Source organism: Cydia pomonella, chromosome 1 (genome assembly GCF_033807575.1).
Source record: "Cydia pomonella isolate Wapato2018A chromosome 1, ilCydPomo1, whole genome shotgun sequence".
Lineage (NCBI taxonomy): Eukaryota > Metazoa > Arthropoda > Insecta > Lepidoptera > Tortricidae > Cydia > Cydia pomonella.
In genome coordinates, this window is record NC_084703.1 from 32423989 (window position 1) to 32448826 (window position 24838).

General features: G+C 40.7%; 1 protein-coding gene across 4 annotated transcripts in view; it reads left to right on the forward strand.

The window, feature by feature from the left end:
- Window positions 1–24838, forward strand: part of LOC133519743 (mediator of RNA polymerase II transcription subunit 12-like) — a 55217-nt gene that overhangs the window by 16334 nt on the left and 14045 nt on the right. Inside the window, exons 21-41 of one of the 4 annotated variants that reach the window (XM_061853815.1) lie at window positions 12–194; window positions 312–456; window positions 534–723; window positions 1865–1956; window positions 2030–2138; window positions 4760–4980; window positions 5538–5717; window positions 6867–7007; window positions 7214–7334; window positions 12847–12885; window positions 15112–15297; window positions 15377–15464; window positions 15620–15783; window positions 17192–17315; window positions 19809–19921; window positions 21411–21567; window positions 21978–22225; window positions 22620–22896; window positions 23017–23156; window positions 23239–23341; window positions 23502–23603. In XM_061853815.1, coding sequence (XP_061709799.1) covers window positions 12–194; window positions 312–456; window positions 534–723; window positions 1865–1956; window positions 2030–2138; window positions 4760–4980; window positions 5538–5717; window positions 6867–7007; window positions 7214–7334; window positions 12847–12885; window positions 15112–15297; window positions 15377–15464; window positions 15620–15783; window positions 17192–17315; window positions 19809–19921; window positions 21411–21567; window positions 21978–22225; window positions 22620–22896; window positions 23017–23156; window positions 23239–23341; window positions 23502–23603 — 3123 coding nt within the window. The remainder of the gene's footprint in view (window positions 1–11; window positions 195–311; window positions 457–533; window positions 724–1864; window positions 1957–2029; window positions 2139–4759; window positions 4981–5537; window positions 5718–6866; window positions 7008–7213; window positions 7335–12846; window positions 12886–15111; window positions 15298–15376; window positions 15465–15619; window positions 15784–17191; window positions 17316–19808; window positions 19922–21410; window positions 21568–21977; window positions 22226–22619; window positions 22897–23016; window positions 23157–23238; window positions 23342–23501; window positions 23604–24838) is intronic. The other 3 variants (XM_061853824.1, XM_061853838.1, XM_061853832.1) reach the window with 3 other exon arrangements.

Here is a 24838-nt window from a genome sequence, read left to right on the forward strand (position 1 = left end):
ATATGTTGTAGGCGATGTCGATGTACGAGCAAGGCGCGGTGTCGTGGGCAGTGGGCGGCGCGGTGTGCGAGGCGCTGGCGGCCTACGCGGCGGGCGCCACCACCTACCTGCCGCAGCCCGAGCACGTCGCCTTCGCTCTCGACCTCATGGAGATAGCGCTCAATGTGCACGGTCTTATTGAGACCTGTATACAGGTAACATTATATTTTATGGCGATATTCTATGTGCCGATTGATATTGTTATTATTATTAAATTATCTATTTAGATTGCCTTGTGGTTAATTTAATAAGTGTTCGTGTGTATGCTATAGATTTTGAAAGAGCTGTCAGAGGTGGAAGGCGCACTGATAGCGCGCGGCGCGCCGAGCACCGGACTCGCGGCACCGCGGGCGTACACCTCGGCGCTGGCGCTATACACGGTCGGCGCTCTACGGAGATACCACTCCTGCTTGTTGTGTGAGTGCCTTTAAGTGTGACGTAAAAGGATAAGTTATTAAATGAAACTGTCTCTGATGACGTGTGTCGTTATGCAGTGTGCGTTGAGCAGACGTCGGCGGTGTTCGAGCAGCTGTGCCGGCTGGTGAAGTGCGTGGTGAACCCAGGCGACTGCGGCTCGGCGGAGCGCTGCGTGCTGGCGCAGCTGCACGACCTGTACAAGGCGGCCGCGCACCTCTGCCACGCGCCGCACGCCGACACCTTCGCCAACGCCTACCCCAAGATCAAGTCAGTATCCGACACCAAATGATAACGTAAATAATAAAGCCGGCCAAGAGCATGTCGGGCCACGCTCAGTGTAGGGTTCCGTAGTTACTCTTCCGTCACAATAAGCTAAACTGGAGCTTAAAGTATGGTAAATTGTTAACCAAGGGATGAAACGGTACCTTTCACCCGAGTTAAACAAATAGGGAAATTTGCATAATCAGTACCTAATTAAAGTAAGTCTTTTTACTATGAAGGGAAAACTTTTTGCGATAACTCAAAAACAGCTAAACTGATCATGTCCGCTATAGTTTTCATTTAATGTCTTTCTTAAGCTCTACTTCCACGATTTTTTTTATATTTTTTGGTCCTATGGTTCAAAAGTTAGAGGGGGGGGGACACATTTTTTTTTTCTTTCGGAGCGATTATCTCCGAATATATTCACTTTATCAAAAAATGTTTCTTGAAAACCCCTATTAGTTTTGAAAGACCTTTCCAACGATACCCCACACTCTAGGGTTGAAGCGAAAAAAAAATTCACCCCCACTTTACGTGTAGGGGAGGTACCCTAAAAAAAATTAAATTTTTAGATTTTATTGTACGACTTTGTCGGCTTTATTGATTTGTATATCCATGCCAAATTTCAGCTTTCTAGCACTAACGACCACTGAGCAAAGCCTCGGACAGACAGACAGACAGACAGACAGACAGACAGACAGACAGACAGACAGACAGACAGACGGACATGGCGAAACTATAAGGGTTCCGTTTTATGCCATTTGGCTACGGAACCCTAAAAAAGACTAGGATCCTGAAACCCCTTTTCCCTTATGTAGTTTGGCTGAGGGACTCGGGGTGATTGGATTGCCAAGATTTAGATATGTCAAGATTTATAGCATGACACCTGTGTTTGATTAATATCCGTACTTAAAGACAGCTTTGTAGCGCTGCCGGTAACTGAGCAGAGGTGGCCCGGAGACAAATAGACGGACTAGGCTAGGTGTTGAATTTATACAAATATGTCTATATAAACATGACTAAAGCCATTGTCTTCTGTGCTGCAAAATAATTTTTAATATTTTGCAGTACTATTTGTGAAGGTGCCGGAAGGTACGATAAGAACAAGCGCGAAGACTACATTTATTCCAATGTTGATATGTTTCAGGCAAGCACTGTACTCGCCGCTGCAGCCGACTCCCTCGAGCTACGTTTACAACCCGCAGTTCCTCAGCGAGTTCTTCGCCAACCCACGCAAGGGTACGCACGAACCTTTTTTCATACACCTTTTGTTAGATGACTATACTATGATTGAAAAAAAAACAACTTTCAGGTAAACTAGAAATGTCATGGGCGAGGCAAGTGGGGGAGTCGGCGGCCAACAGGTATAGCTTCGTGTGCTCCGCCATGCTGGCTGTGTGCCGCGAAGTTGACAACGACAGGTGAGTGATATTCTCATTTCCTTCTGTATTTGTTGAATTTAAAGTGGTTTAGATCTTGAAAGTATCCTCAAATTTTCAAATGAAATACAGGTTAATTCACTAAAGCTGGCACGATGGCATCTTAAAGGCCGGCAACGCACTTACAACCCCTCTGGTGTTGCAGGTGTCCATGGGCGGCGGTAATCGCTTACCATCAGGTGATCCGTCTGCTCGTTTGCCTCCTGTATCATTAAAAAAAATGACTGGAATGAACGAATCTTTCATTGTATGAGTAACACCTGTAACAGTATACAGCCGGAGCCACATTTTATTGGTTATTGTGATGCACGTCGAGATATTTTCATTCACTCATTCGACCTGTAACTCAAAATCTTAAAATATGAGTATTCACAGAGGCATTAAGCGATGTAGTGACTAATACTTTTCACCTCAGCAGCTCGAACCAGCCTACTCTCGTCACTCCGGGGAGTGACGAGAGTGCGACTTTTCTCCCTCCAGGGAGAGAGACAAGCGTCATAATGATGATGATTTTAATTCATGAATGTAAATAAATGTGGTTTACTTTACTTGATGTTGTATTTTTTTAACCTTTTATATGTTCTCACTACTGAGGTGAAAAGTTGTATGTGTCACACGAGAGCAAAGTTATTTTACATCTCGTGTTTTGGAGTCCATCGCTACGCTCAAAATTCTAACTTAGAGTCACTCGCTTCGCTCGTGATTCAATTATAGAATTATTTGCTTACTCAGGTCACAAAATCAACACTCGCAAGAAAAACCAACTTTCCTCTCTTGTTACACAAATAACTATTTCCATCGTATTTTCACGGAAACGCAGGAACGTGCCTTGCTATTTCAGTCAGTCTCGATACAAAAAGTACTGAGGTTAATTGAAGTCATCATTCGCTTGCCCTTATCCCATTCATTTGGGGTCGGCGCAGCATGTCTTTTTCTTCCATATCTTTCTGTCACCCGTCATCTCATCATTCACTCGCGTTCGTTTCATGTCATCTCTCACACAATCCATCCACCTTTTCCTAGGTTTTCCTCTCCCGTTCCATCCCTCCACATTCATTCGTAATACCTTTCTCGTCACATGACTTTCATCCCTCCGTATCACATGCCCATACCACGCTAGGCGATTCGCTCTTACTTTATCTATTATGGGTGCAACTTTCAGGCTTCCTCTTATATACTCATTCCTTATCCTATCCATTCTTGTCACACCACACATCCATCTTAACATTCTCATTTCCGCTACGTGCAATCTCTTTTCATCCGTCACTTTTAGGGCCCAACACTCTGATCCATACATGACGAGAGGTCTTATGATGGCTTTATAAATTTTACCCTTCAGTCGGAGGGGAATCCGGGCGTCACAAATTGTTCCCGTGACCTGTCGCCATTTCATCCATCCTGTGCTAATCCGGTTTTTCACGTCACGGTCAATATCGCCATCGCACTGCACGAGCGAACCGAGGTACTTGAAGTCTGAGCAGATCGGCAATGTAACGCCATCGAGGTCTATGGCAGCGAACCCGGAGAGACCGCCGAAATCGCAGAACATATGTTCAGTTTTAGATCTGCTGATCTTCAGGCCAACATTCTCCAGTTTCTGCCGCCATTCCTCAAGTCTGCTCTGTACCTCGAGTCCGTCTTCACCCACAAGCACAATGTCATCAGCGAAAAGCATACACCAGGGTGCCTCCTCCTGTATATCCGACGACAGAGTGTCCATTATAAGTAGAAAGAGGTAGGGACTCCCGATCCCTGGTGCAAGCCTACCACATTTTAGAAAAGTAACATAGACAAATATTAGCCTATACGTAAAATTAGCCAGATAGTGGAGATAGTGCACCAAGCTTGTATCCATTGGTGTTATTAACCGATAAAGTGAGTGACCGAAGTGAGTGACGGGGCAGTAAGTTTACGGAGTTACAGCTGGCTCGTGTGGGGACACATTTGCTTACGCTAACTTTCGCGGCTTGGCGAGCTAGGTAAGGGCTTGTGCACAAATCACGCGAGGTTTTTTCGGCTACTTTTTTGACCCTCCCTCTCCCTTGGTGATATTTGGTGAGGTTCTTGGCTAACCCGCCTACCCATCCACATAACCTCACGTGTATTTTATTTTATTTTTTCATTCGACCTAATTTTAAGATAAATACTATTGTATAGAGTTCTCTTGTTAATACTCGCTATTTTGAAGTGCCAAGTGAAGTTTATGTTTAACGAAACCGAGAAAAGTATGTGGTAGATATTTTTTCTTAATTTCGTTCTCTGTATAAAAATACACGTGAGGTCTCCATATACCCCCTCTCCCCCAACGTGATCTATTGTGATTTTTTCGTGACCCCCTTCCCCCCTATCGATCCTCGCGTGATTTGTGCACAAGCCCTAAGTAAATCCCGTCGCCCAGTTAATATCACCTCGACCGCGCTCACGTACGCATACTTAACATGCCGTATACCGTTTTTTGAGATGTCAGCGATTCGTTTTATTTTTTACTTTAGCTCGATAGAAAAACAATCACAAAGCAAGTTTGTCGACGATCCAACATGTGTGAATTTTCCCCGTTGCCCGTCTTGGCTCGTATGTCTATCACTCCTTTTACATGCGTGCAGAGTGAACGAGCTGGGCGTGCTGTGCGCGGAGATGACGGCGTGGTGCAGCGGGCTGGCGGCCGAGTGGGTGGGCGCGCTCGTGGCGTTGTGCGGCGCGCAGCACTACCCCGCCGCGCCGCACGCCGCGCCTCCGCCGCTCTACCCGGACCTGCTGCACCACCGCGACCTGCACGACGCCGCCGCGCACGATGCGCTCGCCGTCTTCACCTGCATATTAGTCGGTCAGTATGACTACCACAAACGCAGGTCCGCGCCATATATATTTCGCGCGAAAACCGTGGGCGCTCGACGCTGACGCCGACCGCCATACATTTATTGTGAGATATTGTTCTAAGACGCTCTTTTCAACATTTTCAAAGAGTGCCTTTTGTGGCCCATATCAAAATTCTACCTTCCTATAAAGTAAGAGTTTTATAAACACAAACGTATATGAATTGAATGGTTACTAAACAGACTTTTAATGTTAATAGGGTAAATTTTCTCAAGACTTGAATCAGATTTAACAGCGAGCGTGAATTTTATGGGGGAATTTCAACTGGGCTCAATAGGAGGAAAAGAAATTGTGTACTGGGGCAACAGCTCAAAGCAGCGCATTAAGCTTTAACTGGAGTAAAAGAGAAAGATGCCTACAATTTGCGAACTTCGATTTTGCGGTTATAGCGCAGCAGTCATAATAGAACTCTTCCTGCTAGCCTGCACTAAATGTAATATATTTTTTTTGTTGATAGGTTATTTGTATGAAATTGAATAAGGATAAAGGTATCGATTTGGCTTGCAGCGCGGCACTGTTTCTCCCTAGAGGATTTCGTCCGGCACGCGGCCCTGCCGTCGCTGGTGAAGGCGTGCGGCGGCGGCGCGGCCGGCAACCCCGCCAACGCGCCCTCGCCCGACACCGGCGCGCGCCTCACCTGCCACCTGCTGCTGCGACTCTTCAAGACCATCGACACGCCTCAGCCAGGTGACGACCTCCTTCACCGACATTACAGAAATCAAGCTCTTGGGAAGAAATTCTTATCTGATCTAAGAATTACTACGAGTGCGTTGGAGGGTTTGCCACATAACTTGATGTTGAAACTTTACGCCAGTAAGCAGAAGTCGCTTATGCTTACAATTCATGCCCGCCTTGAAAATCCTACACCTTATAAAACAAAGTCCCCGCCGCCTCTGTCTGTTTGTATGTTCGTGTCAAACTCAAAAGGTACTGAACGTATTTTCATGCGATTTTCACCTATCACTAGAGTGATTCGTGAGGAAGGTTTTGGTGTATAATTTGTTAATGTTTCGTATATTATTGGTTTAAATATAACGATGTTTGCTAATGATGTCGGAAAAAATCACGCTGTTTAGGAGCTTAAGTCGAAAACGCTGCCGAATCCGTTTGCGATGTGACAAGATGATGTATGGCGAGAATTTCTGTCTTTTATTGGTCTACAAAAAAGTCCATTGTGGTTTATGTCTATCTTTTAAGAATTATACCCATTCTTAACTTCTAAAAAAAGATCACGTATAAATTGGTATTTGCAAAGCTATCTAAACGGATACAGTATTCATCATTATCAAATCGAATGTGTTAGTTCTTTATATTGAGCATCTTATGCAGATTATAATGGTCCTTCACACTATACAATTAATAAAATCTTAGGAGTTATCGCAATAAAAATTGAAGCGGGACGTATCGACGTGAAGACGACGCCCAGTTCTAGACGCAGTCACCCCCAACTGCGCCCCTTCACCGTGAACCGCGCGTTTCCCTTCTAATGAATTAATAGACAACAGGCTCGATCCATAGAGGAGGAGACTGGAGGTGTTTCAGAATGCTGTATAGTCATTCGATATTTCGAAACTGATTTTGTAAATCCTTACATTAAAGGTGCCTTATAATGTGCCCTTATTAAAGGGCACATTTGAAGTATTTTCTTTAGATAGAACTGGATTATCTTTGAATTTTCAATTCGCACGACGCTCATATTGACTAACTTGTCCATTTTTTATTTTCGATCCACTCTATAGACATATTTAATTGTTTTGTTAATCACATACTACCCTATTATAATATAAGGAAATTGCTCCAACCCTACTTACCCTGAGATGGGACTTGTTGTGGCAGGGTTGTACTCGGTGTCGACGTCGCCGGGGCCGGGCGGCGGCGCGGCGGGCGTGCGCCTCTCCTGCGACCGGCACCTACTGGCCGCCGCGCATAAAAACATCGGCGTGGGGCCCGTGCTCGCCACGCTCAAGGCTATACTCAGTAAGTCCATGTTTTGTGTGAAGCTCATTTAAACACGTCTATTAATATAATGTTACCTAATTGAAATGCATTTATATTGCGAATTTTTTAAGTTCAAGTCTAAATTAACCTTCAGAATAAAAGTTTCGTAAACCTAAAATTATGTTGTGCTTTATTTACGGTTTATGTAAAAAAGGAAGCTGTAAATACAAATGAATGTACGTTAGTGGTGGGCGACTCAACGGCGCGCGACAACGGCAAGTCGGGCGGCAAGAAGTCGTGCGAGCTCTCGCACATCCTGGGCACCAGCGACGCGGCTCCCGCCGACGCGCAGCTCGATCTCATATCGTAAGTCAACACTCTCACACACTCCACGTGTTACTGAGCATTTTTCACATCCATTGTAACAGAAAAAAAAATCCTTACTTAAATTATACCTGCAAATCTTGAGAATATTCGCGTTTGTACGAGATAACGGTAGACAATTTCGATAGTCAAGTCTACATAGAAAGATGAATTCTGTCTTTTTCTGGTACTAAACTATCTCCATATAAAAGGTTATCTAAATCGGTTCTGTTGTTGAAACTCAGTAATACTTTCGCATTTAACTATATATACACCGTGTTTTTTTTGATTTGCGTTAATTTCGAGGGTGCATTCCTGAGCTTAAATTAAGTAACTTTCTCAAAGATACCGATATTCTAACTAACTCCATTTCGGAGATAATCAATCATAAATTTTTATATTATAAGGCCCTTACGAGCGTGTACACTTGCTTTAGGACCTGTTTACTTATTAGTTAGTGTTTAGTGCGAGTTCATACATTTGCTACTAAACGTACGTACTATCTCGGACGATCGATGTTAGAAATGACATTGATATGTCACAGTTTTCAATTGTTTGGTTGAGTTAAATGTAATGCCCGTGTTACAACAACGCTATATGCAACATTTAGTTACTTTTTATAAAAATAAAAATAGTAAAAAAAAAAAACAAAAAAATATATTTTAAGAGTTAATTAGAATATCGGTGTCTTTGAGAAAGTTACTTAATTTAAGCTTAGGAATGCACCCTCGAAATTAACGCAAATCAAAAAAAAACACGGTGTATATATATATAAATGCGTGTGTCCTTACTGACTGGCTCATCAACGTAGAGCTGCAACTACAAAAGGTAGAAAGCTGAAATTTGCACACCAGCTTACATTTAAAACGTGTACATGAAATAAGTAGCGATTTTAAGAAATTGAACCCCTAAGGGGGTTAAAAAGGGGTTCAACGTTTGTTTGGGGTAAAAGTTTTATTTTAAGCTAGGAACTTGAAACTGTGGAAAAAGATATTTCATAAAAATATAAGAAAAGTAATTTCTGTATTTATGAAAATTGATCCCCTAAAGCAGTGAACGGAAATAAAACATGGAAGCATTCTGAACGCTCCATTATAGCCCAACGTAAACTACCCTAAGGTGGGCGGGGGTTACAAACTACTCGATTGGCAACTTCAGTTCGACCGATATGACAGTCAGTGATAGATGGCTAAATCGGTTTATAAAAACGTTTTTTTTATAATTAAAAATGTCCATGTGTCGTGAAGTGGTGCAGAAGTTATCGTGAACATTCCAAGGACAGTAGGATGACTTTTCACGTGTAAGTAAACAGATAACTTCAGTAAAATTTGGAATAAATATGACGACATTTTTTCAATACTACCGTGATAATTTAAAACCTAACTGCATACGACTTTCATAACAACATACGTCTTTTTAGGTTACGAGGATAATAGGGATGATGTTATGCCAAATGAACTAGATTATTTTATTAACTTATGTTTGATTTAGATATTTTCTATATTATAATAAATTCCTTATTACAGATTTATATTTTCCTTTTATCTTTCATGGGATGGAGATATAAAAAACTACCTAGTTATTTGTTATACTTTAGGTATAATCTGATTCCCACAAGATGCTATTCGCAGCGAACTATGGAAAAAAGGTGTCCAATTAGTGAGACATGATAGTGATTGCATGCCTGTGAAGAGATCTAGAATATATTTTATTGATTTCAAAGATGAAGACCTTTCCGGTGGCGAATGCACTAGTCCCAAAACGCACTATTAGTCAATACACTTTAATTTCGAAAGCCCCTCTTCTCATAAGAAACTAGGCCCCAAAACACCATATTTCTAAAAGAGCCCATTCTCGGTTTACACCAGTACCATTGCAACTAGTCCCAAAATACACCTTTCCCAAAATACCCCAAATTGTGTTCACCTGTAGGCGGCGAAATACTTTAATCTCATAATGCATATTAGTTCTTAAAACACTCTAGTCCCGAAATACCCTATTTTTTTTTCTTTTATTTCCGCATGTCTCTTTGTAATTGCTTTCAGTCGTTACCGTTACCCGTTTGACGCCAAGAATCGTTTTTGCAAAAACCAAGAGTAGTTTTTATTGAAATAAGATTTAATGAAGAAGCTCAAGATGGTCGGTTATCGGAAGGGATACATTTCGGAAAGTAGGAGTCAGATGGAATGGACTCCGTTTAGCGGAGATAAGACACGCCTGGGTCTTATTAGCATAACATTTTATCGATTTGGCCTCAATCCGTCGAATAGAAATACGAAAATATTAGCTTTTTTACATTTTTTCAATTGGCTGTTTGTCGATTTCGTTCGCGCCTTTGACTTGCGCGCGCATTGGAATCGTTCGTAAAAAAAAAATAACGCGCCAGCCATTTTCCGTATTTGTCAGTAGTATTAGTATTTCAGTTATGCATGTTTTTAGTTTATATATTGACGAAAATGTCATTTTCAAGCATTGACAATGTAAAACAGATAAAATTGACGCTGCCAGTAATACTAATAGAGGCAAGAGTCGAGAACGATAGCCGTTTACCATCAAAATCGGGTGAAAAATAATTGGCGGCATATGAAACTTTTATTCAATGGAAAATCAGCAAAAACGCCCAGTCTTTCTTGGAAAACGTGTTGATAGCTTACTTCAATGAACTGGCGAATAAGTGCCTACAAGCCCAGCACGCTTTGGTGCAATTATTCGATGTTAAAACTGTGAGTCACCATTTTGAAAAACTTTTACTGTTTTGACAAAAAAAAATCTAATTTATAAGTTTTGTTTTTTTCCTCGCAAGTGTGTTGAAAAACGTCGTATGAAACGCGTATGCATTGGTCATTACACACATCGGCTTTCTTATTGCGCGCTCGCTTACAGCTCGCGCGCACAAAATCGCCTCGTGTGTAATGACCAACTTAGCACACTTGTATCATAATGTACTATTATTACATCTCGTGTTTTTTTAAGTTACAATGTTATTTTGTAAACAAGTAAGTGCTTATCAACTGGGGTCGTATTGTATAAGTTATTACAGGTAAAAAAAAACGTGCAAACTGCATTGCTTGGTTTGAGTATTCACGGAGTATAATGGCTCCTGATTGGTCCTCATCCTTTATCAGTTGGTCAAGTAGTGTCTTAGTGGGGCAAGTGTGTGGACAACATAGGTCATATAGTATAGTTTAGTTCATCTTGAAGTGACCTACCGCGAACAATGAGGTTACAGAGCAAAGTAGTAGACTATTTTAGAGAAATTGCCGATAACGAACGAACAAAGTACAGTTGCTTGTTTTGTGACCATGTGTACACCGCCAAGCGTGTCACTCGTTTCTCTTAACATTTGGTTAAGAACTGCCAAGTGTCCTGGTGATATTAAAACAGAGTTCAAAGCAATGCTCCTACGGGTGCTGAAAACAGTTTTGGACTAGTATCTACGGAACGGAACAGCCTAATGATTTAACTATTGACGAAGTAAGTGTGTAGGCCATACTTATTTTATCAGAATTTAAACCACTTAAGTATTTTCGAACCATGTTAAACAGCTTTAAATTTGCTTCAGAAAATAATTCATAAGGCTTTTGTAAGAGCAGTTTACGTAACTGGCATACCATTGTCAATATTTGAACATCCTTTATGGATTGAAGCATTTCATCTTTTGAAACCAAACTTCAAGCTCCCATCACGCAAGATACTTTGGCTAATCAATAGTTGATCCTATTTAAATTTTTGATAGTTAGGTATTTGTTCTACCATGAAAATATAACATAAAAAAATACCATGTATCAATAACATAACTATACTTAAAAGTAACGTACAAATTAATAAAATGTTTCAAAATCTCAAAACTTGTATGCAATTTTCAATCTTAACTGAAAATCCTTAAGGGGTAAGTTACCGAGAATTCTCGGTAAATTACGGTAATTTTCACCAATGAGAATTTCCGTAAGTGCGTAATTTCACGGCGGCACATGACTACGTACAGCAAGAAGGTTATTATCGGATTAATGTCGCTGATTGGTAGTTATTGACATTATATGCATTTCATCTATACTTATGTGTGTACATTAGTGTAATAGAGATGACTACTATCTATATATATATCTTATATATCTATATATATAACTATTGTACAATCTATAGTTGTTGGTTCTCCGAACAATAAATAATAATAATTAGAAATATTGTGTTTAGACCTGGATACAAACTTTCTAAATGCCTCAAAATGGTGTTACATGCCTATACATATAAGTTACTCCCAATAGTTTATTTTCGGTTAGTACCGGTTGTAGCACATCACTATTTATAAGACATAAAAAACCAGCAATACATGAAATGTCATTTTAATCTACGGGATAAAAAAATAGACTTATAGTTATCCACCTTAACTCAATGACAGGGTCTGAACCAAACTGCTGAAATAATGTGATTTGACGTCTGTCAAAATAGGCTACACGACACGTTTTTTAGGGTTCCGTAGTCAACTAGGAACCCTTAAAGTTTCTCCATGTCCATCTGTCTGTCCGCCCGCGGTTTCGCTCCGTGATGAATACTGAATAAAACCTAAAATAGTGTCATTTTTTCGCTTTAACCCAATGGTGTCGTTGGATAGGTGTTTCAGAACAAATAAGGAGCTCCAACAACCATTTTTTGATAAAGTATATATTTTAGGAAATAACCGCTCCGAAAGAAAGAGTCCGCCCTGTACCTTTTGAACCATGGCTCCAAAAAAGATTAAAAAATACGTAAAACAAAATCTTAATGAATACTTTCAGTGAAAACTATAGCGAAAATGATCGGTCCATTTTGAGTTATTAAAAAACGTCTTCTCTTCTTAGTAAAAAGACGTACAAAGTGAAGATCCTTACTAATAGACCCGGTGTAGCCTATTCTGAAAGAATGGTAACTACGGAACCCTACCTAGTAAGTTCAGTTCTGAGAGCGGAGTTTTTGAAAAGCGCTTCGTAATGCTTTTTTTTATCACAAAACGAGAAAATTACTATTTCGACGGTGAAATATTGCGTTTATGTATATCTATATATCTGTATAATCGCTGTACAATTTATTTTTCATATGTAACGAATGGTACAATTTCTTTTTCATTTTTGAAGTTAAAAACATGCCTAATTTATGAAACTTAGACGTCTTATATATTTTTTATAATTTTCATATTATTAGTGTCAAATTTATTTAACTACAATTTGTTATAAACTTCAACATCGCACAATTATGAAAGATTATTTCAACCGGAGAGGAAGTTAAACTTTGCTGGTATCAGACCAGTTTCTTATGATGTTTTCCTTCACCAATTACCTACCGGCATGCGTATTGACTTATTTCGCAGTAGGTTGATACCTAATACAACTAAAATAATTACCAAAGGAAAGGACGATAAAACAGTTAATGTTTTAGTTATTAATGTATTCAAGTTACTGAAATCACGCTTGAATGAATGAATCCATAAACTATAACTATGTATATGTAATATTGACAAGCAATTATTTTTCATCCTTAGGATAGACTCAGAGATGAGTGGGGGCCATAGAACTCCTAGGTTTGTTTTTGATTTAATATTGAGTTTCACGGTTGCACTCCCTCGCGGGCCGACTGGCTTCACTCGACTCGACCGTTATTCGTCTCACCTCATCATAATCCTTTCCTATTTTGCACGTACTGATGGCATTCCTATTCAATTAATATTATTGCACGTTTAGCATTACAATATTTAAAAAAAATATATCCAACCCAGGTGTAACGATAACTATTAAATCGATATTAAATAAGACTAATAATTGAATTAGCCAATTTCGAGTGTTTTCAGCGCGCTAAGAGAAGCATGATCAGTACGTGCAAAAGTTTCTACCCTTCACGCTTTGCTTATATGTTTTATTAGCCCAAGTTCACGATCCTCATGTGTCCATGTTACACGGGACCCCGACCCGATACACAGTCGCTTGTTCCCAAGTCCAGACCGGTTAACATGACTTGCGTTGCCGCGCGTCTCCATACTTGAAGTTGCGCGCGACAACGTAAGTCGTGGTGCTAAGCGGTCAGGTCTGCGGCGTAGCAACTCCGTGTAAAAGGACTAACATTGCCTATACGTACTAATTACCAGCACTGTCACCGTTTATAGATACCAACTGGGCAAACTATTCTGTATTGGTTCATTAACCTCGGTGTCATTCTATCCTATAATCTCTAACTGTGTCAGTCCATGTCTACTGCTTCTGAAGTCTGTCAATACATGTTGTGTCTAATACTATACCGTAGATTTTATTTACACGGAATTAATGTAAACAAAGTTGTGGCCGGTGACAATAAAACTTTTGCAGCATTCAAGGTACTTAACTTTCCATATTTTTTCTATTTATATTTTTACATTCTACTACAGAAATAATGATTTTGTTAAATGGAAACTAAATTTGAATATAATAAATTTTAGTATATTAATGGAAATGAAAAAGCTGCCTGGATCGGAGATTCACCCGCACGACCAAGTTACGGGCCGCAAAACATTATATTTCACTTTCGAAATTGAGTGGTCCCGTAATCGCTTTTAATGGTTTTAATTTAAACCTATTTTCAGAAAGGTAGAGGTTATCAAATCATCATTTTTTTTTTGTAAGTATGTAGGTATGCTACCGCAAAACTCATCTCATACACCGAGAAAATTTTATATTTTCCTTAAGAAATCAAACATTTGCAATTAAAAAGTGCTATTTTAAGGAAGTGAACCTTCAGCGAAGCTTTCTTCATCAGCGAAGACCATAACGGTACTCTTCAATGACTCGTACTTCACGTTTAGCCTTATTTTTTTATTCGTTAAGTTTGTTAAGCAAGTACAACGATAAAGTTTTGTCAAGATCCAGTTCTGATAATGAGTTCCATGAGGAATTGAGGGAAGTCATCAAATCTTTGTGGGTTCCGATTCAAACCATGAATCATGAAACGTGCCCGAAGCTCAAAACATTTTTGTGACATGACGTTTTGGCTAGAATGGAACAAGTCCTGCAGAGTGCTGCGTCACCATCGAGCCAATTCTAAAAACCCCAAACACAATTAGGTTGCGTTGTTTTATCACAGAGTTCCTGTGGCTACCTCCTGTCTCCATCATGAGATCAGCTCGATGGTACCATAATATTGCATTGTCACCCGACTTACATATGTATGTAAATTTTCAGCTTCATTGGAAGCCGGAAAGTGGGTCAAATTTCAAAAATCTTACATTCTAATTTCGGAAAAACTTATAAATGTAAGAAACGAATTAACTCAAAAAACATTTTTGAGTTAATTCATTTCTTATATCTATAAGTTTTTCTGCGAGCCCTTACTGTGAGACCCCTTGACTTGACTGCAAGAGTCTATTCGACAGTGACAGTAGTTTGTTTACATTTATTCCGTGTGAATAAAATCTACGGTATATGGAATGTGAGTTAAAACTGCTCCGTGTTATTTTGACTATTGCTTGAACTATGTGCTACAGAGGGAAGGGAGAAAATAGCTGTGTTAATCAAACATGAACGATTGATAACACAGAACTAGCAATCGTATGAACTTTCACAACTTCTTATACCCGGAGCGCTGTAGACGCGTCTGTCAATCATTATCATAAACTCAAACCAATTTACAAATAAATTGACCTAACGTAGCTGTACCGCGCTCCGCTTGACCAAATTGTGCTTTAAATGTTTAAAAAAAGCTATCACTAATGGTCAAATCAATGTTTATGTGACGTGCAAGCTTTAATGTGGCCTCTGTACAGTGTAAGATTGGTATCCAGGGGAAGCGGCGGCGTCGGGTCCACGTTATTAGATTCCTCGCAGTCGCTGTCCTCGTTGGCGAGGCACGTGCTGCAGGAGATCTGCTCCGAGGAGTGGGTGCTGCAGAAGTGTCTTCAGAACCCGGACGAGCTGTACCAGCCGGACATGCTCCTGGACTCCATGCTCACGCCGCGCCAGGCGCAAAGGTCAGATCTACAAACAACACATTTGTGAGTTCCATGTGCTCGGTAAACTTTTGTGGTAATTTATATTTGCCTTATTCAGACTGCTGCACATGATCTGTTACCCCGACTCGGCCAGCCACACGCAACCCGATCTCGACCAGAAGACTATGGTCACTCGTCTGCTGGAGGTAATAAATCAATTACTTTTACACATGTCCAACTGCTGTACAAATGTTTGAAATTTTATTGAATCTTACTGGACTCCAAAGCGAGGAAGATTATAATTTAAAAAGTGTATTAGGTTTTATGCTTAGGTATAGTATGAATGATTTGTGTTTTGCAGAACCTCGAGCAGTGGTCGCTGCGCATGTCGTGGCTGGACCTGCAGCTGATGTTCAAACAGTTCGCGAGCGGGTCGTCGGAGCTGAACGCGTGGCTAGACATGGTGGCGCGCGCCGTGGTGGCCGTGTTCCAGCAACCAGCGCCGCCGCCGCCCGACAAGGACAGGTCAGTCACTTGCCACATAGCAGACAGCGATGTACACCTTTGCTAGGGATGGGAGCGTTGCCGTTCGCATTGGGCGATTAGAGTAAGGGCCAGTTGCATCGACCACAATTAGCCTACTGATCTACTTTACCCAGCAATGAACTATGAAACTTTGTGATAGATGATTTGGAACAACCGACCCTAAATGTTGCAAGTGTATACCTTGTTTATATAGGCTGATGTGTAATTCGAGGTACTCTTTCAAGTTTCGGTAACTACCCGCAAGCGTTGTAACATAACGGCTACTTACACTCCGTAGGCGGTACAGATTTAGTGTATAATTGTTTTCCATCGTATTTTTACAAAAAATTACGAACGTGTCTTGCTATTTCAGTCAGTCTCTGTACAAAAAGTACTGACATTGACACTAAGTAGAACGTTTGGCAAATACGAACAAATGACAATTATGTACGAACGTTTCCGGGAACATACGATAGAACTAAGAAGATTTAGTTTTACCGACTTACACTACATGTGTAAGTCGGTAAAACGAAATCTTCTTATGTGGGCAAGGTACATTTAGCGAGGCCGTCTGGTAGCGCAAGAAATAACGAACATTTTTATGTTGTGTCTGAGATATTATACTCATTTGAGGCGCGAGGCTCTTCGGACCGCGAGGCCGTAGGCGGAGGCCCACGTCGCCCACGCCTAACGCCGCCTCTGCCTACGAGTGCTAATCCAAAAGTTGTTAGTTGCTCCGGCTCTACTCATTCGATAAAAAAAATATGCTCCTCACGTTCCAAGGCTCCGTTCCAATTATTAGCAATCAGTTACCTTCTTAACTCAGTCGGATAATATAATGAAAAAGTACGAGTGTTATAATATACTGAAAAGGCACGCGTGTTTAATATCTAGGATTATGAGTTAAAAATCGGTGGAATAAAAACGTCGTTTTGAGCAAGTGTGTTGAAAATGAATTTACAGTACATATGGTACTACTTTACCGCACTAGTGCGAAAATTAGCATATTACGTTACTGTGTCTAACATTTAAAGGGCCATATGTACTGTAAAACGTAGTACGATACATGTGCGAATAGGTAATTCGCAACTCGTGTCGATTTAAAACACTCCCTTCGGTCGTGTTTTAATTGATCGCCACTCGTTTCGAATTTCCTATTTTTCGCACTTGTATTGTAATGTACTATTACACCACTTTGATAAGTAAGTACTGAATCCCTCACAATATTATAAATAAAATTTTAATCGCATGAGTAGAGCCGGAGCAGCTAACAACTTTTGGATTATCCCTCGTATCATGAATCTCGTACTCCGCATATTGACCCGCACACTAGTTTATTTACAACAAATAAGATCCCTTTAAACCGAGGGTCAACAATGGTTCATATAGCATGTTTTGTTTGTCGCAGGACGGGCACGGACCGCGGCGTGGTGAGCACGAGTAAGTGGTCGCAGTCGGTGTGGCTGGTGGCGCCGCTGGTGGCCAAGCTGCCTGCCGCCGTGCAGGGCCGTGTGCTGAAGCAGGCCGGACAGGTTACTGATCATTTACTACTATTAAGCCCCTGCGCCTTGCTACAAACCGCGTGTAATAGGAAACATGCAATAATGATAATTATGTATATTTTGTAACTAAAACGCTACGTTACGTAAACGGGTTGATCTTTGAAACACCAATATGAGGTTCTGCTTCTGATAACGATATGACAACTATACAACCAATTTAAAGATTCGTCATCGTAGCGCCACTACGTCATCTCGAATACTTTTTTATACATGCAATTTAGCCCATGATTGAAGTAATAATATGGCCGTTCATTAAGTGTTGTTAATATGTGCTTAATCAATGATTATTGAGCGGAGTTAAAGTAATTCTATGAAATTTATATTCAGAGGGCTTACCACGAAAAACAAAAAAAATAATTTTTGTTGTCTGCTTCTCTATCCGATCGCTCTTGCATATTCGAGCAATAATAAATAAATCCTAACCTAGATAACATTAGGCAGCTGTTCTTTAAGAAATCATAGATATATATATTTAATAGTGAATTGTTTTTATTGGTATACCGCGTGGAACAGAATGAAGAACTTTTACAAAAACGGGCTATGGTTCACCCTAAGAGCTTTATTTTTTACCAATAAACTATGTTAATATTCTTTACCGTTTACGAGATAAATCTTATTAAACTTTAGTGCAAAAATCCGCCTGTTTCAACCCTAGCAAGTTGAGCGGGCAATGACCTCTTGAAAATAAGTTTAATGACCTTTAGTATCAAAAATAAAAAAATGACAATTACATGTCACTGCAAAATAAATGACATATTACCTATACATGTGTAGGAATTGACAGGACGAGATTGCCGATTATGAATAATAAACAAAAAGGTTAAACCAACCAAATTTTGCAATTATAGTTTAGCAAGGAAGTAACTCATTTCAACTAAAGACAAACAAAATCATACTGTCTCTTTATTTTCTAGTACCATCATTCTAAAAATTCATCATTCTATGTTGTTTAGAATGATGGTATTTTTTACGTTCTTATTAATTACTGACATTTGGTTTGCCGGACTACACTTATACTTGCTACTTAATTATTGTTACAATTTTATAATTTATTGACAAGTTAATCTAATGTTTAAATTGTAAAATATCTTCATCAAGAATATTTAAAAGAGTAACAAAGCTATCATGTAGCGACGAACCTTTTTAAGACTTAATAATACTGGCCAGTTTTTTTGCTTGACGATTGATTGAATACAGTTGACGTTGTCATTGGCAAAATATCTGATATGGTATTAAAATTATCTCAAAATGCCTCAATTGAATGCTAGAGGTTATTTAAATTTGCTTTTTTTGTACGCGGAGTGCAATTACAATGCCGCCGAAGCCTTACGCCAGTACCGAAACAGGTACCCACCACCCCATCCAACGGGGCATATGACAATTTTGGGTGCTATTGATCGTGTTACCAACAATAGGAACATCGTACCACGAACAGGGCAGGACGACCAACGCGGTGGACGCGTTGTGCAGCAAGCTGTGCGATTTGAAGAGAGGGTACTGCACTGCGATACTTCGATCAAAATCCAAGAGCAAGTTCGAGACAGGTGGGCCGACATTTTGAAACGAATGATACAAAAATACTACGAATATTAAAACGTGCCGGCCGTCACCCGTACAAAATTCAAAAGGTTCAGGCTTTGCTTCCTAGAGACTGTCCTGTCCGGGAAGCATATTGTCGGTGGCTTTTGGAAAGGTTGGCGGACGATGGAGAGTTTCTCAAACGCGTAATTTGGACCGACGAAAGTTTGTTCACACGAAACGGAATGTGGAATCGGCGTAACGAGCATGTCTATGCTGAAGAAAACCTGTTCGAATATCGTTATACAGGACCCCAATATCGTTGGTCAGTGAACGTTTGGGCGGCAATTCACGGAAACACCATTATAGGGCCTGTGTTTTTACCACCAACTCTCAATAGAGTGGGATACATGAACCTCTTAGATACGGAGCTTTATGATTATCTCGAAGATTTGCCATTGGCCGAAAGACAACTTATCTGGTACCAACAAGATGGAGCACCAGCTCATTCCACGATGAAGTGCGACGTAAACTAACTGAACTTTTCGGGCGTCAGTGGATTGGTCCACGCCGTTGGCCACCTCCCAAGTAGCACAAAACTTTAAGACATGGCGGTACTTTTGAACATCGCATGTAAATTGTGTAAAATTGTTTTAGGTATGTGAAGTGATTGACATGTGTCATGTGCAAATGTAAATAGTAACTTTATAGCGGCAGGGTTGTCACCTATAATAAAACGTTTAATTGTTAATGTCTTTTTGTTTTACTTAACCTAGCTTTAAAATGATAATAATTTGATTCAAAATTAATTAGATAACACTATACTTTCAGCAAATACCATAGTTAAGTGCCACCCTGTATACCTATGACTATGTCAGAAATAACTACTTCCTAGGACGTAATTTTAAAAAGAATGTACCGAGTTAGTTATCATGTAACTTGCAGATTTTAGAGAGCGGTTGGGGCACCGGCTGTAACGGTGGCTGCAACAACGGCGGCGGCGGCGGCGCCAGCTCGCACCGCGACTGCAAGAGCCACCAGAGCCCCAGCTACAAGGGGTGAGCTCGATAACATTGGATTATAAAAATAGAACCTAAAGATTGTTAAGGCCTATACCTCCGGTTGAATATTATGGCAACCACCACGGAACGCTGCGTCTAACCGAAGACCATACCGTAGGCCGCGCGGCTAGCGGGTGGCGCTGCATAATTTGTTCACTGTTTGTGAACTATTTAGTTTCACGGAATTACTAGACGTTAGTGTTTAACATGTCGAATTTTAATTTTAAAGCAACAAATAGTAGTATATGTTTCCGAAAGATTTTACGATCTTTGATCGAGCCCATGATGTCTACTCACAGAATAAATGCTAGATTTTTTGAGTAATAATTTTGAGTGAAGTATAGGTAGTATGTAACGCACTGACTATATAGACACCGCTTAATGGGGCGTATATATAAAGAGCACCAGGTCACTAGACAGGTGCAATTTTACTCGTAAAATGCTACGATTCGGGCAGCACAATTGAGTCGTATTCTAAGCCATTCTATAAAGCTTATTTTATATGAATATTTTTTAAATTGCACAAGTACTGGTCGCAATTGTGGGCGCAACTGCAATAAACGGGTGCACTTTGTACGGGAGCGCTTATGTGTGTGATGACCTCGTTTGTGTTATGTTATGTGTTCCGTCAAGTAGTTGAGGTGGTCTGTGTTGTAACGGGGTAAGTAATGAAACGTATACGTACTTATGGTATATTCCATACAACATACAAACTCTAATTGTATAATATTTGAAAGTATAACATTCACTAAGAATAACGAATAACAACGAAATATAATTTCATAATTAATAACACCCTTTAAGTATATCATTTATGATAAAATTCATGCAAAATAATGTTGAATTAATATAACTTTAAAAATATATAACAAACATTACCAATAATAATATAAAAAAGTAACATACTAATAAACGCCAAACTTTCTCTCTATTCTGTCTATTATCTCTATTAGGTTTCTCTGTTGTTTTGAACCCATGTTTCTCTCTATTCCCCGACAAACTTTGTCTCTAAAATCTGTAGGGTTATGAGCAGAAACTAAAATATTAAGACAAAGAGTTTTATACGAAATCAATAAAAAAAAATAAGTCAGTTCAATTAGCTCACAGTTCACCTAACACGCTCCTCCTCGCTTCGCTCGTCGTCGCACCTATCTATACTCTGTCAAACAATACTCTTCCGTGACAGTAACTACACGCTCTGCTGCTTTATATTCAAATATTATTTAAAATGTTATTCGACATTTTGATATGTATACTAAATCTAGATTATTTCAAACGGAATTATTTCTTATGCTCGTTAGGCGAAACAATGATATATTTTATGTATTTTATATCATTATGAGCTTATACTTTTTGAAAATAGACAATTCGTACATTATACTTAACGTTATTATACGTTATGTACGTTTGTAAAGTAAAATTATACCAAAAGTGCGTATACGTTTCATGACGCACCCGTTGTAACGCGATAAAATCGTATTGGCAGGTCGTCGAGCAGCAACAGCGGTGGCAAGCGCGGCGTGAGCGGCACCAACTGTTCCGGCAACAGCTGCTCGTGCGGGAGCGGCAGCGCCGTGCGGCTCGCCAACGAGCCACTGCTGTCGCTCGTGCTCACCTGTCTGCGCCATCAGGACGACCAGAAGGTATGTCCACGACCCTGACAACACGGCAACAGCGACGGGTGCACCAGGGGGACCAGTAGGTACCCCATCCATGTCGTCAACCCTTGACATCGGAGTAACACACCGGGCCGAAAGCCTTTATAAGCCTACTGGCTTTATAGTAGGCTTTCTTAGTTACATTGGTTTTTATAACTCTTTTAAACATAACATTTTCACTATTGATGCATCAAGACGGTTTGTTTAATAGAGAGCCTATCGCGAAACCCGAAAATTGAAATTTCGAGATAAAATATGCAAGAGTGATAGAGAGGCAGATAACGAAATTTCGGCGCTATCTACGCAGAGTTTTGCGTAATACTCATAAAATTCGGGCAATGTGAATAGGCAAAATTTAAAATTGAAGTCTTCATTAGTGTTATTTTATATGACAGGAGAGCTTGCTAAGCTCCATCCACGCACAACTGCAGCATTATCTGACGCACGCGCGCGAGCACGAGCGCGGCGCGGCGTGCGGCGACGCGTGGCAGGAGGAGGCGGCGCCCGAGGCCCTGCAGCTGCGCTTCTCGCTGGCCGGCGGCATGTTCGACGCCGTGCGCCGCTCCTACCAGCTCACCTCCGACTGGGCCGTACTGCTGGCGCAGCTGCTCACCAACCAGCTGGTCGACGCCTACAACAACAGGTGACTACTCCGCACACGCTGCCCTGCGGGACCAAGGGCAGTATATCGCGCCTGAAACGTAAAGCGGCAATTTCTAATTCATACGCAATTAAGTCCGATTTAATTTAAAAAAAAAAAAAACAATCCGATACCTACGAATCTTACTTCGTTTGTTAATAGTTCATTTTTAATACAACCTTACCAGCATCAGAAAAATAGAGACGGTGAACTTAAAAAAATATCGTATTTTTATATATCACAGAGTAAAATTACAGTTGGTTATTGATATTCTTGATCTTTAACTTTTGAAAAACCTCTTTTAGTTAGTCCTAGACTTTAATCATACTCATGCATTACACATACATTGTTAAAAGTTGTCGATATAAACAAGTAATCGTTATTGTTATCGTGCCAGCGATCTGTTCACGACGCTGATCGACATGCTGGCGACGCTGATCCACTCGACGCTGGCGGAGGGCTGCGACGACAACAACCGCAAGCACTACCAGAACCTGATGAAGAAGCTGAAGAAGGAGATCGGCGACCGGCACGGCGGCGCCGTACAGAGCGTGCGCCAGCTGCTGCCTCTCTCCAAGAACACCATCGTCGAGGTCATCGCGTGCGAGCCGCTCGGGCTCGTCATCGATCAAAAGGGAAATAAGATCGCCGGCTTTGATAACGATAAGAAACAGGTAATTGCCTTTTATTGACGCGCATGTAATATATAGCAAACAAGGTCATTTTGACCTATTTCCAGTGGTTCAAGATTGAATAGCGCGTATTCTATTTGAGTATGATAATTTCGGCGGCAGGGGCTGCGACTCACGGACAAGCAGCGCGTGTCGGGCTGGGAGCTGGTGGAGGGCGGACGCAACCCCGCGCCGCTGTCCTGGGCCTGGTTCGCCGCCACCAAGGTGGAGCGCAAGCCGCTCACCTACGAGAACGCGCACAGGTTCGTAGCCGCCGCATGCCCGCCGCTGTCAGACACGAGCCTCTTGTGTGACAGGTACAAGTGTGACGATCGATGCTTTCAGGTTGCTGAAGTACCACACGCACAGCCTGGTGAAGCCGCTCAGCTACTACCTGGAGCCGCTGCCGCTGCCGCCCGAGGACCTGGACAACAACGACAGTAAACAGGTAATTCGACCGTGTGTTCGTCTGTTTATTTTCCTTGCTCTACCCGTTCTCCCTGTCTTCTTGGCGTCGGGTCTATTTAGTTTCATTTTCTGCTTTAAGTTATTCTATTTCCGTTTGAATCCATTCTTTTTTTGTGTCTCATAAATCTGTATGAATACAGGACTGTGGAAGCTTCGATTCAAGTCCAACTGGTTCTGGAAAAGGTCGCAAGTTACCTTGTAGTAAGAAAATTATTAATAAGAAACCAAAAGTTACTACACCGGTAAGTTATATTTCTAATTCAGTAGAGCCGTTCCATTTTAACCTGCTTTTGAAAGTTTGCTTTCGGCGAAACCGGGTCTGAGTGTTCGAGCTCAAATTGGTTATTGCATTGAAGCATTCCCATGTAACGACACCCTCACTCCGTCCGTCTGTCTATAATCCTCTAAGAATTAATTTAAAGCATGTCATAATATACTGATGTCTGTATTTATTTTCCTTAAGTGGTGAAAATGTCATATCATGTTAGCTAATACCAGCGGCTGGAGCATGGTCACATTTTTATCACATGCCACTATGACAGTCAGTTTCGCACTTACATACTTGTTAGAACGTGACTGGCATAGTGACAAGTGATAAAAATCCTACAGCCGCTGCTTGGTTTTTGTATCATACTGCAGGGCTAAGATGGTCGGCTCTTTATCATTTGTCACCATGCCTGTCACGTTCTAACAAGTAAGTAAGCGCGAAAGTGACGGGCATAGTGACAAGTGATAAAAATGGAACCATGATACCGCCGCAGGTGTGACGTTTTTATCAACAGGCAGGTAGTTAAGTACGCCAACTCCGGTCTGACGTGGTATAAAGTTCTAATCTCAAATCATACTTATTACAAGAACCTACACTTGCCTTATTTCGTGCCCCCATTTGGCGTAGTGGAGCTACTCTCCTCTGCCCGTTTGTTTATGGCAACACATAAGTGTAATTTAAAAAGACATATAGAGATTATAAAAAAATACGCTGGTGGCCAAGTAGACACCATATATACTGATTTCAGTAAAGCGTTCGACAGAATAGACCATCATATACTAATTCAGAAGCTATTAAATTGCGGTATCCACGGAAATCTTTTTAGATGGTTTACTTCTTATGTGCAAAATAGATCTCAAGCGGTTGTAATAAACGGTTTTATTTCATCTCGAGTTGGCATTCCTTCCGGTGTGCCGCAAGGATCTTTGTTAGGTCCTTTACTATTTGTCATTTTCATCAACGATATCCACCGTATTTTTAAACACTCTCATTTTCTTCTTTATGCTGATGTCGCTAAAATATATAGAGCTGTTAAGAATGTTAACGACTGCTTGTTATTACAGGATGACCTAAATAGATTTTCTAAATACTGTATCGAAAACAGATTAGACCTTAATGTTGCAAAGTGTCATTGTCATACCATGTCGTTTACTCGCAAACCCAACCCAATTTTGTTCAATTACACACTTAACTCGACTAGCATCGCCA